Source organism: Vigna umbellata, chromosome 5 (assembly GCF_029865625.1).
Source record: "Vigna umbellata cultivar VRB3 chromosome 5, Vumbellata_1.0, whole genome shotgun sequence".
Lineage (NCBI taxonomy): Eukaryota > Viridiplantae > Streptophyta > Magnoliopsida > Fabales > Fabaceae > Vigna > Vigna umbellata.
The window spans coordinates 18,536,299-18,552,853 of NC_142169.1; the positions used below are offsets into that span (position 1 = coordinate 18,536,299).

The 16,555-nt window shown below is 35.0% G+C and overlaps 1 protein-coding gene and 1 pseudogene across 2 annotated transcripts; one reads left to right on the forward strand and one right to left on the reverse strand.

Annotated features, from left to right (window-relative positions):
• Nucleotides 1-4,286: 4,286 nt before the first annotated feature.
• Nucleotides 4,287-6,398, reverse strand: LOC124834861 (spermidine hydroxycinnamoyl transferase-like). Its single transcript, XM_047309668.2, has one exon. The coding sequence runs from the start codon at nucleotides 6,329-6,331 to the stop codon at nucleotides 4,967-4,969; it is 1,365 nt and encodes a 454-aa protein (XP_047165624.1). The 5' UTR covers nucleotides 6,332-6,398; the 3' UTR covers nucleotides 4,287-4,966.
• Nucleotides 6,399-13,920: 7,522 nt separating this feature from the next.
• Nucleotides 13,921-15,000, forward strand: LOC124834858 (ethylene-responsive transcription factor 3-like; annotated as a pseudogene). Its single transcript, XR_015786858.1, has 3 exons — nucleotides 13,921-14,033; nucleotides 14,196-14,281; nucleotides 14,479-15,000. The product of XR_015786858.1 is annotated as an ethylene-responsive transcription factor 3-like (transcript).
• Nucleotides 15,001-16,555: the final 1,555 nt, after the last annotated feature.

Sequence of the window (16,555 nt, forward strand, 5' to 3'; positions counted from 1 at the left end):
ATAAAAAAATAACACGAAAAGGTATAAAAAAATGTGATTGTAATGTATCTAACCTAATCGGAAGTATGTGTAACTTTTTCCTAATTTATTCATAAATCTAATAGATTTATTAAAGTTTACATGTACAGCCAAACTTCTTTTTAGTGGTTCAAGTTAGTCGGTATTTGAAGTAAATTGCACGTTTGTTGTACTCCATAAATTTTGCTTTTAAATGCAACAAATCAATTATGAAACCAAGTCAAACACGAATTGTCCTCTTTTGGATAACAAACATTAAAAAAATCATGTTAAATACAGTAATTATTTAATGTCCTAATTCTGTCGGCACAAAATATATATATATATATATATATATATATATATATATATATATATATATATATATATATATATATATATATATATATATATAGGGTTAAATATGTTTTTAGTCCCTAAACTATTGGTCGTTTCTGGTTTTCGTCCCTCTTCCAAAGTAAGGTACAATTTGGTCCTCATTCTTTAGAAAAACGTTCGTTTTAGTCCTCAAAATTTTGTTTTTAGTCCTCGTTTTAATCCTCAAAACGTTCATTTTTTCGACTAAAACGAACGTTTTTTAAAGATTGAGGACTAAATTGTACCTTACTTTGGAAGAGGGACGAAAACCAGAAACGGTCAATAGTTTAGGGACTAAAAACATATTTAACCCATATATATATATATATATATAATATAGACACACATGGGAGAACTTCAACATGCACCTCCATCTCTTCTTCTTCCCGCACCTCCAAAAATTGCTCTTTTTAATAAAGAAAAAACAAACGTTTTCCATATTTAATTTTTATCAAACTAATTTAATGAATTTTTTCTATATGTATTTAACTGCATCCTTTTTTCACTTGCTTCTCCTTCACTCTCATAGCGTCTTGTTTCGTTCACGAGCTTCATAGTTTCTTCTTTCAAGAGCTTTACGAGCTTTGTGGTCATGTTCTCTCTTCTTTGGGTGGTCGTGGATGGTGGTCTTTATTGGTGCATGTGTTTGTGGTGGTGAGTTAGTGTTCGTGTGTGGTAGTGGTTCGTAGTATACTCGTGAAATAAGTTTTGAAAACTCCTATTATATTACAAGTATTTAGTTTTCGAAAATGGTTGAGTTGATTTTCTAATCGGGTTTTAAAAACGGTTAAGAAATTAACCGTATTAAAAAAATTAAATATTAATGTTAAGGAATAAAAAATTGTTTATTCTTTAATCGGTTTTCAAAAACTGGTGAAACCATAACTAGTTATCGATAATTAGTTAAGATTTTATCGGGCTTTGAAAACCAAATGATGCCTCACTGGATTTTAAAATCGACTAAGGTCTTATCGAGTTTCAAAAATTGACTAAAACTTTATCAGATTTTGAAAATCGACTATGGTCTCGTCGATTTCAAAAATCAGTTAAGACCTCTTCAATTTTGAAAATCGACTATGGTCTCGTCGATTTCAAAAATCAGTTAAGACCTCTTCAATTTTCGAAAATCGATTAAGGCCTTGTTAGTTTTTGAAACATGGTTAAGAACTCGTTAGTTTCCAAAAATCACCGAAATCTTAACCCGTTTTCAAAATTCGATGACGCTTTAATCGATTTTCAAAATTCAATTTTTAATTGATTTTCGAAATTCAACGAGACTTTAACTTGTTTTCAAAACCAATTAAGGCTTGAGGGGAAAAAGAACTAGCGCATTTCAAACATATATACTATTGATTTATTATAGGTACTATAATGCAAATCAAACCAAACAACTCAAACTAAATGAAATTTCAAACAAATACAAACAATTATTACAATTTATTACAATTCTCGGATGACTGGATTGACCAAAAACATTTGGTCATGTATGAACAAAGACGAAACTAGCAAAGAAACAACGGAGGAGTGAAAAAAAAACAAGAGAAAGTGGAGGGAAGAGGCGTTATTTAGGTTGAAAAAGAGTTACAACGACTAGGACAACCCACCTTTATGTTGTATTCATTTAAGGGGATAGAACTGCTTATGTGGATATGTGAAGATGGATGTGTGAGGATTGTAGGTCTTCGTTTAGACTGATTGTTGAGTGAGTGACATAGCGGATTTAAGGGATGAGTGAGGTTTTGCAATCCTTTGAAGTTGTTCAGATCTGCGTGGATTGAGGATGAAATTCTAAAATAACCCTTCATCATTACCATATTTACGTGAGAAGATATTAGGTTATATTAAGTATGTTGAAGGAGAAGTCATATCCATTGAAGAAATTGAAGATGAAGGTGGTGTTCATGGAGGTTGCAGAGGAGTGAACCTGGAGTTGGAACCAATTCCACCAAATCCTTATTCAATTCCAAGACTTGTTCAAAGCACACAATGCATGGATTCAAGTGTTGTATTCTGTTACAACAATTTGTATAAGGTTCCAAAAAAGTGTATTCTAATACATAACCCTTTATTTGATTTTCTTTCCTTCATATTCGGTTACACACGAAATATATTTAGTTCCAACTACATGTATTTGAATAATAATAATAATAAACAATTTTTTCATGTTAGAAATTAAATTTTATTTTTTCTCTCCGTATAATAATTTTTATAATTATATATATAATATTAACAATTATCATTTTATATTACTTTTACTACTAAGAGTGTTTTGATAATATACAATTTCTACTAATTAAATCATTTTTTTATTTATCTGTCACATCACTTCATTCCTATACTAATTTTCATAAACTTTTCTTTCAAATTTATTCTCACTCACCTTCCAATCTCTTAAAAATAACAATAATAAATCTACTATCAATTTTTCTCAAATTCATTCACTCTCTCACTCTTGTTAGAATCACTGCAACGGAATTATTAGCGTGGAACAAACCAAGAGGGGGGGGGGGGTGAATTGGTTATATACTTTTATTGTGCCTTTTATTATTTTTCTCTTAATTTTTCTTACTGGGCGGATGATTAAATATAAATGACAGAGTAAGGGAAAGAGAAAAATTACACAGGTGATTTTATCCTGGTTCAGATCACTAGGATCCTACGTCCAGTCGCTTATCTCAAACAAGATAAACCTTTTTCACTAACACAAAACACTTACAAATATTAGTCACAAAGAAAAACAATTTGTAAGAGTTTAGAAATACCACCTCTCTTGAAACCACAAGAGACGAACTTACACTTCCTTTGAATCTTCACAAAGGATGACCACCTCCTTCGAATGCTTCACGAAGGATGATTCTCTTCCAGGCACTTCCTCAGACACACCAAGGATGAACAAGCTATTCCTCTGTCACCGCAGTAGCACTTCAGGACTTTGCAGACAAGAGTTTCCTTAGCTTCAACAATCTCACAGAGTTCTCAAAGAGTTCAGAGATCTTTTGCACAAGGGAAGAGTTATTTTTGAGATAAAGAGTGAGCCATTTTATAGACTCAGCCTAATACCCTTCCATTCTTCGAAAACGGGCCATCTAACGCATTTAATCGATTAACATAAATATTAATCGATTAATAATGAGTACAACGGCTAGTTTTTCAAATCTGAAACCCCCAACGGCTAGTTTTTCAAATATGAAACCCCCAACGGCTAGTGTTAATTGATTATTCTCAGGAATAATCGATTAACTAAATAAATCAAATATAAATTACAAGAATCAACCCTAATACATATTTGAGCACTATTACATCAACTTTGATTATTATAAAAGCTTTATAAAATACAGAGATCTTCAATTTGTCTTTATGGATCTTGACTTGTGTAAATATGTTCATCATCAAAACTTCATCTTTGATTTTTGCTAACAACTCCCAAATCTATTATCTTAACGAACACAACCTTAAAGTCACAAAAGGAGAAAAAAAAAAGTTAAAGAAAAATTACTTTGGTAAAACTTATTTAAACGAAAAGTTATGTTTGCCATTTTAAAAATTTTTGAAAAAAGTTAAAGGTTGTTTGTCCGGAAAAATTAAAAAAAAAAAAGTTGAAGATGCACAGGAGAAAAGTCAAATAATGCAGGAAACAACACTCTGATATATTTGTGCAAATTACCATAACACCTAATATTTATGTACTGTATAATTAATAACAGTTAAAACTGTCATAAGTTGCTTACTTTTAAAAGAATTTAAATACGAGAAACACCTAAAAACACCACTATTTTCATTGTATTGAAATATAATGAAGTACTGTTGTATAACCTCATAATTTATTAAATCTGCTTTTCATAAATAACAAAAAAGTATAAAAATACAGAGTAATAGTGAAACATATACTTTTAGAAAATCACAATTCAAAGGAAGGGAGAAATTAAAGTTGTGATTTTATTGCTATAATGTAACACTTGAGTGATAATAGAGCTAATACAGAGTGCAATTAAAATACAAAGCATTGCCCCCACCCAGTTCACATTAGTGGTGCCAACAACTACTTAACCTCTAATCTATAGGGACCCTCTTACATATAATGCCACTATTTCTTGATTGTGCTATTGAAACCTCTGCTTTCAGTTCCACCTATGTCACAATCGACCCTTCAAAAACTTCACACACATTCTCTTCCAAGCCTTATCTGCCTTCCATGCTTGAATACCAACACCATTCTACCATTCAAAACATCAACTCCTGTTTATGTATTAATTAATCATATCAACAGTTCTAATACTATTATTAGCTCATAAACCAACATTCTATAAAATCAATCTAACTTAAAAGAGAAAATGAACATGCTATGATGCAGTTTGAAACAAGACACGACACGACACGCAACCCACGGTTTGATCCTGAACTTCCACGCAGAAATCAATTCTGGAAACCACTTAGATAATCAGAATACAGAATCATACAAAGAAGCCTCGTCTAATTTTCTGTTAAGATGTAAATTTTTATCACAGATTTCTGCAAAGAAAGTTCAACCAAGTTCTATTGTGCCCTTTTATAAAAGAACACATACAATCTTTTTAAAACTACATGTCATCTATCACAATTTAGAAGCATGCTTCTCTATATCCTCAAAGAACAACTTCTTCAACGCATCTACATACGATCTCCGCAAACAAACAGCTACAACGAAGCCATCACCACTTGCAGTGTCCAAAAGGAAAGCCTTGGCATTAGAATTAATGTTCCCGGGAAGCAAAATAACAGGTTTCCCCCACCCAAAATCCGTCTTAAAATACGAAAAATTGGCCCAACCAACCACATTCACATTAGGGTCTTCTCTACCTTTCCCAGCAGAGTTGTAAAACGTGTCCCTGAACAAATCCATGTCCTCCACACGTTCTATATAATCAAGAGCAGACCTAACGTACTCATCACGCATTCTCTCAATCGATTCGCTCACTTTCCTCACAGCATAGCCAAGAGGTTTCTGCATAATGTCATCAAAGGAACAAGTTTCTGTCACAGTAGGAAATGTTGCATTGCCAAAATATGCAGTGGGAAGAGATGGCCTCAAACGGTTTCTACAGTTAACCAAAGTGTTCAACCTCGTCGGTTGAGACGCATCACCTAAATAACGAACCCTGCACATGCACCTCCACAAGTGACCGCTTATGACCTCAAAGCTGGTAAAACCTCGTACGGGAACCTTACCATGCCCACTTCCAAAGTCATTCGCTTTATTCTTCAGTTTCTGAACTTGCCCTTTTGTGAGTACCATCAAGGCCGTACCCAGTTCATGTTGCATCACCTCATCGCGTTTTGTCCAAAGGGGCGGTGGCAGAAACTCGGGATGTTCAAACCGCGGCGGTTTATTCAGTTTGAACGAATCTAGTTTCGATCGATCAAACAAAGGAGTCAAACCGGAATCTAAACTCTCCCCTCTGGCGAGTTTGGCCCAGGAGCTAGTGAAGTTCGAAAGTGAAGTTCCGTCAAGGAAAGCGCGAAACATGGCAATTCCAAGTGTGATGAAACCACACGGGAACCTGGTGACCTGCGCCACTAGCAAGGGAACATCCTCAATCGGGACATCGTAGTTGATCTTGGGGACAGCGTAGGTGGGAGCGAACTCACACAGATCTTCAAAACTGAGTTCAGTGTTGCACGTGGCTACCACGAGAAGCACCCCTTTGGCGTTGCAGAGAAGCTGGAGGCGGCCACCGTGGATCCGGCTCAAGCGACCGGCTAAAGGGTGGAAGACAGTGAGGGTTTTGCTGAGAGAGGTTGAGAGAGTGTGAATCGCAGAAGCGAAGGATGAATCATCGGTGATGCGTGTGTTGGAGTAGATATAGAGCTGAGATCCGTGGTTGGGAAGCTTGATTTGGTCGCAGAGGGAGAGTGAGGAGATTGAAGTTGGCGTAATCTCGGAGGGCACCACAACATCGGAACTTTGGATGGTAACCATGTTTTTGGCTAAGTCTTGATGCCGTCCATTGCGGCTGTCTCTTTAGCCGCATATATAGAAAGTTCGTATTGGTCATTCCTAACGTAAGCTTTTCTTAAAACAGAAATTATACTTTCAGAAACTAATATTCTTTTAATGAGAATGTACTTTTTTTTACCTTTTTTATTTTTTAAAATATAAAATTTCACTCTTTTAATTATATTATTTTTATAATGTGTTAAATAAATATAAACTTGGATAATCCTTTCCTGCCTTATGGTTACTTCACACGTCAATTTTTTTTTCTGAACTGTCTTTATCGATAGTTTTATTACGCTTCTTTCCCGAATAAACCTAATTTAAAAAATAAAAAAAACGTTTCCATGTCTGAACCTGGTCTCAATTTATTTAATGTTTTAAAATTCCAATTAGGAAATATAAAATTCATACAAAATTAAAGTAATAGTTAAAATTTTTTATGTTATTAATTACAAATAGTTCTATTAAACCTATATGACGAAACATTAAGATGTAGAGAAATTTAAGGTTAAATTTTGATATAATACATCGAAAATTATTTTTTTTTTCAAAGTTAATGTTATGTGTAAAGAAAATAAATGGAATTTAAAGAATAGCAATATAACAAAAATGAAACAAATACACATGGAAAGGGAAAGTACATATTGAAATGAGTTTTCTTTTTAATTGGGAAAAATAATTGAATGTTGGCTTATAATTTTTTCAATATTACATGTTGGAGTGAAGAATTTTTTTATACCTGGTCATCATTAGTTTAAGTTTTGATTTCTACTAAATTGTGAATGATTTTTTTGTTTATAACTCTAACTGGATTTTAGTAATTGATTTTTATGACTTTTTTATGATATTTTTATTCTAGTATTTCATTGATATTGTGAAACACTTAAGAAAAAGATAACATGTGTTGGAAGAATTGTTTTTCTAAATTCACAATTCTTGTAGTTAACATTAATCATTTTGAACTTTTCATGATGGTAATGTAACACAATAATTTAATATATGGATGAACTTCTAAAATAGTTAAGCGAAATACTATGTGTTTAGGTAAGATCATAACTCTTATGTAGTAAGATATTTTAGATATTTATTATATAAAATATCTTAGATATTTTAGACGGTTGATTACTTAACCACATTTTTAGGTAAGGTGGTTATTTTTATTTTGGCTTATAAATACAATAACAGGGTCAAAATCCAGGTACGTTCTCTTTATGCTCTAGAGTCCCTGAATAATATTTCAGAGCAGTATCATAATCATTCTCTTGAGAGCTGAGACTCCATAACTCACATCTGACTTGAGCGTCGGAGTATCTTTGCAGGTACCTCCCCCTCCTTTGGCGAGTATGAACAACAACAATTGGAGAAGAGCAGGCGTCCCAAACAGTGTCCCAGACAACTAGGAGCAACAAAGACACACCTGACAACATGTACACCGAAACATTTTGGCCCCACCGTGGGGCCGAGTGCAATCCCAAAGAAGCCACAAGAGGAGCCTCGGCCTCGAATCATTTTTTCGGATAAAGCTACCCCATCAAGATGAAGCCGCATCACCACCAGGAATTTCCTCCGCGAGCCATTAATGCCACTGTAAACACCTTTGCGAAATTGTGCCTCTTTGCAGAGCACGCCTCCAAATCAGGTCCATCCATCAGCCTCCGTCGCGCCGCCGGACACCGCTGCCACAGGGGAATCATTAATTCATCCCCATCGCCTCCCAAACACGGTCACGCTGATCCTACGACAGTGGTGGAGACCACCGAACTCCTATCCACGATGCGTCTCAAACAAGAACAGCCCACACCAGCATCTTCATTGACGCCATTCATCAGAGCTCAAAACGCGCAATCAAAACCAACCCCAATTCATAAGAACGGGAACGATCCTCTACAGTTGGTGATGAGCCTAGTCCGCAAAGAAGACCACCACTACCGTCACTCACGCTCTGATCACAGGGTCATGGTTCATCCACCAGACTTCAGTTCCTGTCTCCTTAGAACTTAAGGATATAGAGGTACACCAGAAATCCCTAATTTCCCAATTTCCACAAACCCCAATCTCCAAAATCGGAGAACAACAGGAACCCTAAACCCAAAGCTCAATGGCGCCGCCGCTTTTTCAAATCCCTCGCCATCTTCAGGCATTCAAAGTTGCGAACTCTTCACACCAGAATCGAAACCCCTAAAAACAGAATCGAGAATGAGAACGGAAGGACCCCAAAATCCCCAACGAGAAAAACTCTGACCAGGATCGCACAATCCGCAAACCGAAAACCCTAAAATTCCCAAATCAATGACAAGCCCTTTCGGCGCCTCCAGGTCTGCCGCATTGTCAGACCCATTCTCCACGTCTTCCGCAAGACTCGCGCCATCCACGCCTCGTTCGGTTCTGCCTCCACATGATCGGCCATTTCACCTAACGGACGTGCGACTTCAAGCGTCCAGCAATCAGCCTCGCCAAACGTTCTGCCTTTCAGCTTCAATGACGCTCGACCATCCATGGTCACGAACGTTCCAGCGTTCGGCCGTTCAACCACACTGATGTTCAACAATTCGGCCTCCCTGGCAATCCACCTTGGTCGACCGACAAGACCAAGTGTCGCCCGTGACCGATCGACAAAACCTTCTTCATTACCGATCGACCATTTCCTTGTCGACCGTCAAGAATGAGCCACCAACAAGGTCGTCCACCTTGGTCGACGACAAGACCGAGTGGCCTCAACGTTCATCCCTGGCGATCAACCATTCCGCCTCACTCATGTTCGGCCACCCGTCTCCATAACGTTCGTCCACTGGGTCCCCAACGTTCGACCATCCTTGGCCTCGACCATTCGGCCACCCGCCTCAGTAACGTTCGTCCACTCGGATCCGCAAGCGTTCGCTCATTCGACTACATCTGATGCTCGCACATTGGTCCTCAATGACGTTCGGCGTCTTGGTCTCTACCGCTCGACCATACTTCAACACGAGCATGTCAGCGTTCGAGCGCCACTGACGTTCGAACACCGCTCGAAAATCCATATCAACGAGCGTTCAAAAACCGCTCGACAAACCATGTCCATGAGCGTTCAAACCGTCCACGCGTTCAACCTACGTGTCGAGCGTCCAAACCGTCCTCACGTTCAACCGCTCGACACTCCATTTGGATTCGGCCACTCGACGCCAACGACGTTCGTTCTCTTGGGGCCAATCGTTCGCCCATTAGATCTCACGGACGGTCGGCTTAGAGCGTTCATCGCTTCGCTCAACATCGATGTCAAACAGTCAACCGTTCGGCCTTGCCCTTTGGATTCGATCGCTCGACAATCAATGTAGACGAGCGTTCAAACAATCGGCCGTTCGGCATCCCTTTGGTTTTCAACCACTCGGCCTCACATTCGGCCTCTACTGTTCAACCATACATCTACACCAGCACTCAAGCCTTGGGTCGTTCGTCCGCTTGCCTCAGTTGTTCAACTGTAGGTCTCAATTATGGTCGGCCGCCTGGCCTCCACCCTTTCGCCTCAGTCGTTCGGCGATTTGCGTCTCAAGCATTCCAGCATTCATTTTCACGAACGCTCGGCCTAAAGCGTCCAACACTCAGCTTCCCTGATGTTCGACAACTCGACCTCTACGGCTCGACCACTTATCGAAACGACCGCTCTACCATGCGATCCTATTGACGTTCGACCGCCAGGTTTAAAACACTCTATATTTTTATATATTGTATATCTTATGCAGGTCACAGTAGACGGCCAACAGAAAACCGAGCGTTCTACGGGATACACTCCCTCTGATAGTTGTTCGCCTAAGAACACTCAGAACATCAATAACCATTTCACTTTTTATAATGGTTCACGTTGGATAAACCTACTAAAATAAACTATTGCTTCAATGGATGTAATGATTTTATGGTTTGTGAAAAAGCTTTTTCTAGGTGAGTTTAGAAGCGTAATAATTTAGATGTCTTAAATATAATATATTCAATCATGGTGATAAAATGAGTTTGTGACTTTCACACATCAATTAACATCGTTGTAGCATCATATATAACTAGACTTTCATCAATGACTTTAGGTTGATGGTAGTGCAACTTCTTGATCCATGTGTCATAGGAAAGGCCTAAAAGGATGCTTACTCTTTTCTTTAAATTAATGAGTGTTCAATTGTATGGGATAATAAACAATTTAGGAGAAACACATTAAAAGTGGAAGCTTTTCTCATCTTAGTATGACCATTTGTAAACACAACTGCGAGATAATAATTGAAATATTCTTCGTGTTTGTGATGCAAAGTTTTTTATTACAAAGAATAATATTATGGACAAGAGAGAGTTTTTTTGTAAGAAGAATGGACAACCTAGAAATAAACCAAGATTCACATTTTTTAAAGATTTGTGTCTTGTTTGTTATGTTACATTTTTGAGGTTTTGATTGAACTTTCCTTGACAATCCTTCATCCTTTAACAAAAAAACTTTTAAGGTGCTAATTATTGGTTATATTTCTTGGCTTCTTTGTGGGTTTTTGTTGCAAACCTATAGGAAGATTTATAATAAGGTTTCATGAATTTTGGAGGCGATTTAGGTGGGAAAACAAAGTCATGTGCTAAACTTAGAAAAGGTGGATGAAGTTTATGGTTTTCTTGGAGAAATAAAATTAAGGAGAATCAACACTTTCATCTATGAATTTGAGTTTGTTTTTAGAGAGCAAAACATGCTTCATACTTCTACTCCAATAATGAAAATTAGCTCGAGTTAATTGAGCATTAACAAGAATCATACTAGTATTTTTTTTCTTAGATGTAAGTAATATGAGCTTCATGAGTTTTGAGATTGATCTATGATAAATTCTCAATATGAGTTGATTTTAATGTTAATTTGACATTTATCTTGTTTTGATTCTATAAAATATTTATGTTAATCACCTCAATTTTACTTGTTTTTGCAGGTTTTGATGAAATTCAAGAGTGAAAGTTGAATTTTGAAAAAAAACAGAGAAATTCTAAGCATTTCACAACAAACTAACTTCAGCAAAGTTGCAATGCTAAAATTTAGGGCTTGAACCACATGAAGAAAACTCACATTGGAAGGTTTCCTCAAGCCTTGAGGCTCAAGCTTATTAAGACAATATTGTCTAGAAACCTTTTATTTTGAAGTTTAGCGAAAGCGTGTAACAAAATAGTGTCTATCAATATGACAATCTAGGATGACACACTAAATGATATCTATGTCCAGACAATATCCTAAATGCAAACAATACTTTAAACAATCTGATAAATAGACTACACTAAATGCTATAGCACACAGACTATGCTAAACAATATGATAAATGTCTAATGTTTTAAATCCAAGTGTATAAATAATACTTATTATCTATTGTGTTGTTTCTCTTTATCTGTGCACATCGATAAAGGACAAATACTTTATTCAAAAGTTTTACGTTGATTAAGAAAAACATTAAGAGATTCGAAGACATTTTTGAATATTTCTTCAATGCTTTTTGTCTGTCCCATCTGTATAAGCAACATTGTTGCCTCTACAAAAGCAACTTAGCATCTGACCTTGTACAAAAGGCTACACACCTACATCAAGGCTACGAACTACAAACATAGTCAAACAGACAAATATTCAAAAAGCCTATAAATAGAAGATCTCTCAAGAAAAAAATCAAAAAGGATAGAAAAGAGGATAGCAAAAGTGCGCAAATCCTACAATGACATATCCATCCTAAAGAGAAAAAGAGAAGAGCTCAAAGAAAAGAATACATCTGAGTTGAAGAAAAGAAAAGATAAGAGAAAAGAGAAAGAGATACTCTCGAGCCTAAGCGTCAAATCTCTTACTGTTATAAGATCTTAAAGAGAAACACTTGCGAGTGTTTAGACTATATTGTATTGTAATCAAATTCTCTCGTAGAGAGATTTAGTCCAAAATGCTTGTAAGATATCGTTGATTGCAATTTTGAAGAGAATTAAAACACTTAAAACTGAACTCTTTTGAGTTGAGGAATCTAGGCGCGGTAATCTAGTATCAGGAGTGGTTCGAATACTCAAGAAGATCTCAACGGGGGCTGAGTACTATGAATGGTGCTAATATTCAAAGGAAATCTCGGCTAGGTGTTGAGTACCAAGGTGGTGCGAATACTCAAAGGAAATCTCGACGAGGTAGCTAAGTACCAGGAGTAGTGTTAATACTCATTTGTAATCGTGTGAATATTATAGTGGAACCCTCTGTGAAGGAGACTGGACATGGCTTAGTTGGAGCTAACCAGTATAAAATCTCATGTATTATTGTTTCTTCTCTTTACTAAACAATCCTCTTAAAAAGAATACAATAAAAAGGAACCCTCCAAATAAACTAAAAACGTCTTAAAGTGATACCTATAATTAAGATGCTCTTATAACCATATAACAACACTCTACAGCTAAATTAAGCTAAGCTAAAATGTTTGTTAGAAACTTATTTATTTAATTCAACTAGTTAGGTTAACCAACATTTTACAATCTTAGATAAACACAATCAGATTCGACTAACTCATTTCGTAGAGTACACAATATTATATGTAGTTTTTTTATTATAAATAATTTTGTCCCAACTGTAAAACCATTTTGAATATGAAATATTTTCTTTGAATATTTAATGCAATTATATATTAAGAGTTCAAAATCGAAACAATTAGTTAAGATGTCGCACGCAATTCATCTACATTTTTAAGTTTCATGTAAAATTTCTCAAGTTTGACCAAAAAGGTTAGGTCCTGTAATTAGCTCTCAAAGAGTTTGGATACTGAAGCAAAAATTAAATAAAAATAATTCGTTAGGATAGGCTTCTCTAAAAAAAATATTTTTTATAAATTAATATTAAATTATATATTAATTAAAACTAAATATTAGATAAACTATACGAAGAACTTGTACGTACTAGTTTATATAAAATTAAGTTTAACTTATAAATATTCATTTAAACAATATCATCGTTGATATCGTTCATTTAATAATTTGAAAATCTGAACCAACAAGTTGTAGGTTGTAGGTTTTAGTAGTATTCTATTCAGTTAAAAATGATATTGATAAAGTTGTTTTAGTATGTTTTATATTTAATATTTAATAAATATGTAATTTGGCATGAGGGTATATGATAATCTCAATTAAGAAAAACTACGAAAACACTATTTAACCATAAAAAATTATTTGAAACTACAGATTCCATTAAAAATAACCAATAAGATTTTTAACAAAAATTAATCTGTAAAACTCTGGAAGAAAAAAAGTTATAATATCGAATTATGGATAGCAGAAGATAATAACTATGAACGTGAACTCTGTTACGTAATTTGAATACATGGAAAGATTATGATATGTCCTTACAGAAACTTCCACGACTTTTCTTACATTTAGGTTTTCGTAAATCTCACGCTTTTGTTTTCCGTACTTTGAAACCAAAGCGAAAATGGACTTTCAACCCCAACCCATGTGTAGGACAAAGATTATCCAAATCCTTAACAAAGTTAAAACTCACCATTACGTGGAAGATCATATAAAATAACACAACGATTACAAAGAAAATTAATTTAAAATAATAAGTGAATATCAACCTAATTTTACAAACTAGTTTTATTAGTTTAATTTTTAACATAATATTAGAATAATGGATTTATTATGTCATTGTATGGCTTCCCTTCCAATGGATTAGTACTATAGCTTCCCCTCCAAGGTCAGCTACACCCTCCCTTATGTCTGGGTTTGGAACTCCGGCAATAATGTATTTTACATTATTATTTACCTTTTGTAAAAGGGGGAAAAATTAATAATAACTAGATTGATTTTATATAGTAGTGCAAACCCAAGTATTAATTTACTATCTATTGCATTTCAGTTGTTGCAGATTGGTGATTATGGAATTGGAAGATAGTCGAAGCTTGCAGTCTGTAATATCAGATTATAGTGCCAACCTTTCTTGAGGTACTAAGACTTCAGAGGATAGACCTAAATCTTGTTTTGGAACTCAAAGATTAAACAGTCTGTTCCCTAAGGGCAATTTGATGTCTCTTGAGGGAAATGTGATTGAAATTCATAACAACCTAAATCTGGTTTCTTCAATTCATGCTAAAATAGCCAGTTGTATTTTTTTTCTTATTTTTTTATTAATTTCTCCGAAGAGATGCGAAGGGAAGAGGAAGGGCGGCGTCGGTGGTCATGGTGGCGGCTGCGGCGGCCAACAAATCCCTTTTAAAGGAGCCTCGGTACCGAGGCGTGAGAAAGAGACCGTGGGGGAGGTTTGCGGCGGAGATCAGAGACCCGTTGAAGAAAGCCAGGGTTTGGTTAGGAACCTTCGATTTTGTCGAGGAAGCTGCTCAAGCCTAAGACGCCGCCGCACGGACTCTCCGGGGTCCCAAGGCCAAAACAAATTTCCCTCTTTCACACCCTTTCTACATCGTCTCCTCGTCGTTCCGCCCTCCCCTGCCTTTTGATCTCAACGCGCCACCGTTCGACGATGCCGCTGCCGATGACGATCTCCGCTGCACCGCGCTCTGCCTCCTGAACGTGCCGTGATGGTTTTTAATTTCTAAATTTTTTCACCCTTGATTTCTTCTTATTGTTGCGCGGATTAAATTATAATGATGATCAGATGTAAGATTGTGGCAATATGATCTTAGTTCTATGAGAGGGAGATTCCATGATTTGGTGTATTTTCTCTTTCTAGAATTTTATTTAGGAGGAAATATTGAATGAGAAAAAAAAGTAATTATGAAGCGAGTTGGAGGATGATGGAGATGAATAAGGGAGGATTGAAGCTTCAGCAGCTTGAAGATGAAGGAAGGATCCACGTTTCAGAAAAAGGCAAGTGACGTGGTAAATCGTTAGTCATCTCGAGTTGTTCCTTTTTTAGGACTAAAAACTCGAGTTTTTAGATGAAAATGAACATACCTGAGGAACGAAATCCAAAATAAGATGATATTTGAAAGATTAATTAATTTTAAAAATCTAATATTATTCAACCAATATAAATATTCTCTTTTAATATCAAAATCTCTTTTAGCGAATAATTATAACCGCATAATTATTTATCATGTCATCATGGTTGAAACATAAATGAAAGTTTTTTACTGGAATGTTAAGTTCTAAATAAATCAAGTAAATTTGACTTATCTAAGTTGTGAACATTTTATTTTAATAGAGTTAAATAACTAAATTATTAAAATAAAATAATTAATAATATTTTTCTCTCTTTAAAAAAAAACAGATTTTTTCCATCTATATATTCATTAGTTTAAAGGATTCAAAAGTATAAATAAATAATATAAAAGCTATAGTACTAATCATTATAAAGGGAATATAATGACTGAATTTGTACATATTCACAGGATTTTCAAAAACAAACTCATTTTGTAACTCTAAACAGTTTAATACATATAAAGCAGAATACCAATGTTAGAAACAAAGTTTTATAAAAATATAAAACTTGTAAACTATCCTAAGGTGTTATATATATATATATATATATATATATATATATATATATATTATCAAAATAGTTTGCTCATGTTGTTTGGACATAAGTTAATGCATTTAAGTCCAATGGTTGTGTATCATAAAAAATCTACAACTAATTAATTGAAGTTGGGATAAATTCATGTGTAAGTAATAAATCATTTTATAAACAAAGATGTTCTCCAATTATAGAAACATTCAATTTCATTCCATTCAAACAATTCATATAAGAACACTTCATCCTTATTCTATTTTCTACACTATACCATGAATGAATTATATAAATTTTTTCATCCTTCTCCTGTAATTTTCACTTTATACGTGTTGAATTAATCTAACTGATCTATATCTATGTTATGTAAATACATTATTGAAATGAATTTTCGATGAATGCATGCAAAGTTAACTTTTTCGATCAATCATTTATTATGTAAATAAAACAAATGATCAAGGTCATCTTGTTCTTCAACCTATTCTACATTTTTTAGCTTAAAAGCCAATGCATAACCTTGGAACCTTAAAAAAAAAAGAACTTTCTCATTCCTGGAACCTTAAGCTTATTGAAAAATCTTTAACCTCCTTGCCTTGAGTTGAGATGAACATATATGTTAAGATGAGGAGAATGGTTTAAGTTTGGGGGAGTTCTTATCATAAGGGAGCATTGAGAAAAATAACAATATGGGTCAAAAAGAAAGAAAAAGAACAAAGAAGAAAGAAGAAAGAAGAAAGAAGAAGAAAAATAAA